The sequence below is a fragment of the Sinocyclocheilus rhinocerous genome, unplaced genomic scaffold (genome assembly GCF_001515625.1).
Source record: "Sinocyclocheilus rhinocerous isolate Xijiao unplaced genomic scaffold, SAMN03320098_v1.1 scaffold738, whole genome shotgun sequence".
NCBI lineage: Eukaryota > Metazoa > Chordata > Actinopteri > Cypriniformes > Cyprinidae > Sinocyclocheilus > Sinocyclocheilus rhinocerous.
Window position 1 is genome coordinate 64583 of NW_015633949.1, and position 6000 is coordinate 70582.

At 35.2% G+C, this 6000-nt stretch overlaps 1 protein-coding gene across 1 annotated transcript in view; it reads left to right on the top strand.

The window, feature by feature from the left end:
• The window catches only part of LOC107744801 (seizure protein 6 homolog), a 58664-nt gene extending 53256 nt beyond the window's left edge, over positions 1-5408 (top strand). Inside the window, exons 10-17 of the mRNA XM_016558629.1 lie at positions 674-865; positions 1665-1859; positions 2057-2095; positions 2202-2310; positions 2863-2962; positions 3646-3654; positions 4415-4528; positions 4746-5408. Coding sequence (XP_016414115.1) covers positions 674-865; positions 1665-1859; positions 2057-2095; positions 2202-2310; positions 2863-2962; positions 3646-3654; positions 4415-4492 — 722 coding nt within the window. The 3' untranslated portion in view covers positions 4493-4528; positions 4746-5408. The remainder of the gene's footprint in view (positions 1-673; positions 866-1664; positions 1860-2056; positions 2096-2201; positions 2311-2862; positions 2963-3645; positions 3655-4414; positions 4529-4745) is intronic.
• Positions 5409-6000: the final 592 nt, after the last annotated feature.

The following is a 6000-nucleotide window of genomic DNA, read 5'->3' on the forward strand; positions in this document are numbered from 1 at the left end:
AAAAACGAGCTAACATGTAAAATAAAAATAAAAATTTTTTAAATGCATGAATCACAAAGTAAAATGGCTATAAATTCATTCTGATCCAAAAGCAGTGTTTGCTCAACAAATATTTGTATGTAAGTCAATGGTGCCACCCTCAGGTGAAAATGAGAACTACAATACAATTCAACTAATTAGTTGACAGTAACATTGATTGCCTAACACAGGGGTCACCAAACTCGGTCTTGGAGGGCCGGTGTCCTGGAGAGTTTAGCTCCAACCCTAATCAAACACACCTGAACCAGCTAATCAAGGTCTTACTAGGTATTCTTGAAACTTCCAGGCAGGTGTGTTGAGGCAAGTTGGAGCTAAACTCACCAGGAACGAGTTTGGTGACCCCTGGCCTTACATATAAGATTCTTGAATATTGCAATGTAAAATGTAATATTTTAAGTGTGACTTATAATAGCACGTTTATACTGCCATGTTAATGTATTTACATATTTTATTATTATGCTTACATTATAAAACCATTAAAATAATCATTATTGACGTACAAACTCATATATCATAGATCTATGATGTACAGTACTGACCATTCCAAACTCCAAACTCAACAAAAGAGAAATGCAATATTGTTTCAGTATAAACAATAAACTCTGTGGCCGGCCTGTTGCTATTTCTTTTCCAGTCCTGTCATGCCCGGATCCAGGCACGGTGGAGCACAGTCGCAGGGTGATGTCAGGCCCGCGTCTCATCGTGGGCTCTACTGTCCAGTACATCTGTAACAAAGGCTACTCGCTGTCAGGAAACAGCCTCCTCTCCTGCTACCACCGTGACTCCACCGGCCCCAAGTGGAGCGAGAAACTGCCCAAATGCATTCGTGAGTACATGATTTTGTTCACAAATAATCCCACATATACACACCTACAGACAGACACACATAGTGGGTGTTAACTGTATAAAACGTATGATTTAATCAACTTGCAATGAAGTCTTCACAGTATAGTTTACAGTGTAAACACTGAAACATTTAATAATGTTTGTTTTATTTTATTGTACTTTTTTTCTAAATTTGTTAATTCTATTTACAGAAATAATATAATAAAACAAAATAATCCATATTAGTTCTTTTTTGGGGGTTTGGTTTGGTTTGATTTGATTTGGTTTTGGTTTCTTTTGATGACAAGTTTTCAGTCTATTCACAAACGTAGTAGTATATCATTAATCCATACTTTTGTGCTTGGTTGTTTTTTTCAATGTTTCATTCTATTTACAAAAACAATAGTTTATTACTAACAAATACATATTTTTTTCTATTCTTTCTTTTTTGGTTGGTTTTGTTTTCTTTACTTTTGTTTACAAAGTCTCTATTCTGTTTTTTTTTTTTTTTTACAAGTCATTCTATTTACAGAAGTGGTTGTTTAGAACTAACTAAATCATATTTGTTTTTGTTTGTTTGTTTGTTTGTTTTGGTTAGTTTTATTTTCTTTACTTTACAAAGTCTCATTCCGTTTAAAGAAATTAGTAGTTTAGAACGAACTAATCTGTATTTGTTTTCTTTTTTGATTTTTTGTTTTGTTTTGATTCGTTTTCATTTTATTTTATTCTAAATTCAGAAGTAGTTAGTATAGAATTACCTAATCCGTATTTGTGGATGTGTGTATATTTGTGTTATATAGCTGATTCGTATGAGCCGTGTAGGAACCCCGGCACTCCTCCCTATACCATTCAGAGCTCAGAGAAGCATGTGTATCAGGCTGGAGAAACTGTGCGCTTCTCCTGCATGAGTGGGTATGAGCTCCAGGGCGAGCCTGTTCTCCGCTGTGTCCCCGGGCATCCTTCCAAATGGAGCCATCCACCCCCGCAGTGCAAAGGTAGTCTGTGTGTTTTGCAGTGTTCATGATGTGTGATCTGCATACTATATCATTCACATAAAGTCTCTTTCCTGTCTGCAGTGGATGTTTATTTATTGATATGCTGTTTCTCTTCAGGGTAGGGAGTGTTTGTTTTGAATAATTGCTATGACAAGCAACATTTTCTCATTTGTTAAAAGCTCTCGCTTTTCTCCCAGCCGTAACACTGGAGTACATAGATGAACGCAGACTGGATGGTAAGAACCTTTGAATATTAGAAATGCACATAAATTTGTCATCACAGGTATACAGATTAACTTATTTTATGTATTTGCTATACTTTGTTACTTTGTCCCATATCAGTGGCCAGTGCAGACTTCAGTATAGAGGGAGTCAGTGTGGCTGTTTCCATTTTTATCCCAGTGGCCATAATCATAATAATCATCATGTCAATATATTTCTACTTCTCAAGGTAAGCTTTTGTTTTGTTTTGTTTTTTTGTTTTAAATAAATTAATATGTTATTTACCAAGGATGCATTAAAATGTATATTACTGATAAATGCAATTCTTTTGAACTTTCTTTTCATCATTAAATCCTGGGAAAAAATGTATCCGTTTCCACAAAAATATTAAGCAGCACAACTGTTTTCAACAATGATGATAATAAAAAATGTTTCTTGTGCAGCAAATCAGCATATTAGAATAATTTCTGAAGGATCATGTGAAACTGAAGACTGGAGAGGACTGGCTGCTGTAAATTCAGCTTTGCCATCACAGTGATAAATTACATTTTAAAATAAATTCAAATATAAAATAGTTAAGTTGTAATAATGTTTCACAGTATTACTGCTTTTACAGTTAAATAGAAGTTAAGAAGTTAAATATAATTTGTTTTGCGGATGCCATGTTGTTGAAATTTGTATATGGTTTGTGACAATTGTTGTTATAGTTTAGTTCAAATGTCTCTCCTGTGGTTCAGTCCATTGCAAGTCATGCGGATCGTCATCATATGTTTGTTCTCAGGGTGCAAGGCAAGTCTCTACGACTCTCCATGTCCACATTACCACAATATGATCACATCAGTGGAGAGTCAGCTTTTGAAAACCCCATCTATGAGACTGCAGTAAGTAAAGCATGTATTTATAAACAGGCTACATTCATCAACAACCTCCTCCTCAGTTGTAATAGAAACCTATTCCCACCCATCGCATCCATTTGCAGTAATATTTCATGGTAGGACTGAGAGGTACTCATGTGTTTAGTCTTACAGGTGCACATCTGCACTTTGAACACCATCTGCGTTGCCGTATTGTGGGTTCATTTCTGTAATCTAATTAGCTGTAAAGTGCCATTCTGGAGTTTAAATGAAGTGGTGCACGGAGCCACACCCTCATCATCTCATCATTAGCGATCACACACGGTTTTATCACTGGGCCAGAACACCAAAGAGGAAGTTAAACATTTAACTTCATTATTGCGGAGTCTGTTAGCATATCACCAGCCACCTCTGCTTCAACTGCTCTCGTTGTTCAACATTCAGCTCAAGATTAACATTCACACTACAGATTAAAATTGTCTTCATTTGTTCATATTCATGTCGCTCCTCCAAACTTCTGTGACTTTTTCTTTCTTCTGTGAAGCACAAAAGGGAGACATTTAGCACAATCTCCCAAGCGGAAGGGACCATTGCTGTTGATCTCCAAAAAGTCAAAAATATGAAAAATGTAATTGATCTGATGCTTTTTGACTTGCTCAATCACTTACATTTGCACATTCTTTCCTCTCTCACTATCTGCATCCCTGAAGAACAATGAGGTGAGATTTTGACTTACAATACTTTTACACTGATGCATGCTCTTTTTCCCCAGCCTCCTGCGTCTAACATGCGTTACAGACTGCAGGTTATTCGCACCTCTTATGTGCTGTGCTAGTGTCCCTCCAGATCTCTCTCTGTGTGGTGTAGCACTCATAATCCCAGCAGCACTCACTGCCTGCATATACTAAACCGCTCAATTTCTGGCCCCCAGGGCAAAGTCTGTGTTTGACTGTATACGCAAGTGTGTGTGGTTGGACAGATGAGTGTCTGTGTACTGTACTGTATGTTGTGCATGTATATGTGCCAGTTCTTCTTGCACTAATGCCCTGAAGTGGCGACTAGCATTATGTGAAGATGATGCAAACACAAGCATCTCTCTTGGGTATGAAGAAAGACATGTCTGTCTAATGACAAGTCTCGACTTACAAAAGACTGCGATTACAAAAAGCAGAGCCAATCAATATTGCGTTTTGGATATTTAATTTCAAGATTATAAAGGTTTGTTTTTATTTCACATATGTTATTGATTTAGCATGCTGTTTATTTTTCATAAATATCGGAAGGCTTTTTAATACTCATTTAGTAATCTACATTGTGTTTATTTGTTGGATAGCACCAAAATATCACTTCATAAATCACACATTGTTTTCCGAACAAAATTGCCTGAAAGTTTTTCCTCCAACTTCCATTATGTTTCCATTGCTGATTATTTTTACGTTTTTTCATGCTTAAGTTGCATGGTATTTTTGATTTGTACAGAGACCTATGATTCAAAGCAGCCACCAGAGGTACTCTCTAGGATTCTGTTGTAAAGAAAGAGCCTGTAAGGAGAGTTGATCAATGGAATAGCGTCACATGGACAAGGCCGAGAAGGTTTGAACCACTGGCGTAGGGCGTCTCCATTTTTAGCATCTCTTTTGTGTTGTTTTCACAGCCAACATTGGTTTTGCTACATATTCCTACCTCTCACATAATGACTTGACATATATACAGGTGCATCTCAATAAATTAGAATGTCGTGGAAAAGTTCATTTATTTCAGTAATTCAACTCATATTATATTTGATGTTTTTTGTTTGTTTGGTCCACAGGATACAAGAGAATACGAAGTCTCCATTTAAATAAAACAAAGCTTGTTTTAGCATGGAGGACTGCAAGCCTTGTGGAAGATCTCTCAGTTCCTTTCACATCTAGCCAACTCTGCTCTTAATCTCACCTACCTTCTCATCTTTTTCCATCTGCTGTAAATATCTCCTTGCTTCTGAGGACTTCCGCAAGCGAAGAGTGGACAACATGATATTATTTTTGTAGAGCTTCAATAGCCATGGCCTAGCAGAATTGCTTGTACAGTTTTTACCCGTAATTGAGCCAAATTAAGGAAATTTAAAAAATGACTGATAATAGGGGAGTCCATGTTATTTAGGTGACTGATGTCTCTAAACAGATTTATTCATTTATTTGTTTTTTAATTGTCGCACTTTTGCACTCACAACCCTTCCTTCCCCCTCTCCAAAAAATTCACATGTAAAGTTACATTGTGAGATTTAAATAAATCACAAGTACAGGAAATAGTTGTAGTTGTGGAATATAAACAAAATAATATACATTCACATTGAAATATAAAGCAATTAACAATATACAGTCGCAATTATGGGAAACAATTACCTGTTCATTTTCAGGCGGAAATGGCTTTCCATAGCAATGATATAAACTACCGTTCAAAAGTTTGAGGTAAGATTTTTTTCATGTTTTTGAAAGAAGTCTCTTATGCTCACCAAGAATGCGTTTTTTTTTAATACATTTAAAAACAGTAATATTGTAAAATATTATTACTATTTTCTATTTGAATTTTTTTTTTTAATGTAATTTATTCCTGTGATGGTAAAGCTGAATTTTCAGCATCTATTACTCCAGTCTTTAGTGTTACATGATTGTTCAGAAAGAAGAATTTCTTGTCATTTTCAATGTTGTTAAACAGTTGTGCTGCTTAATATTTTTGTGGAAACCATGATGCTTTTTTATTATTATTTGACGACTAGAAAATTCAAAAGAACAGTATTTATTGAAAATAGAAATCATTATAAATGTCTTTGTCACTTTTGATTAATTTAATGCATCCTTGCTGTATTAAAAAAAATCTTACTGACTCCAAACTTTTGAATGTTAGTGTATCTGGAGTTCTTATTCAGATGAATTAGTCATGAATGTAATCATAACATTTCAAACCTGAACTCCATGCAGGGACAAAATAAACATTCTTTAAAACAATTATGTAAAACAGCAACCATTGAACAATTAAACATGTGTATGGTTTACAGTTTTTTTTTTTTTTTTTTTTTTTTTTTT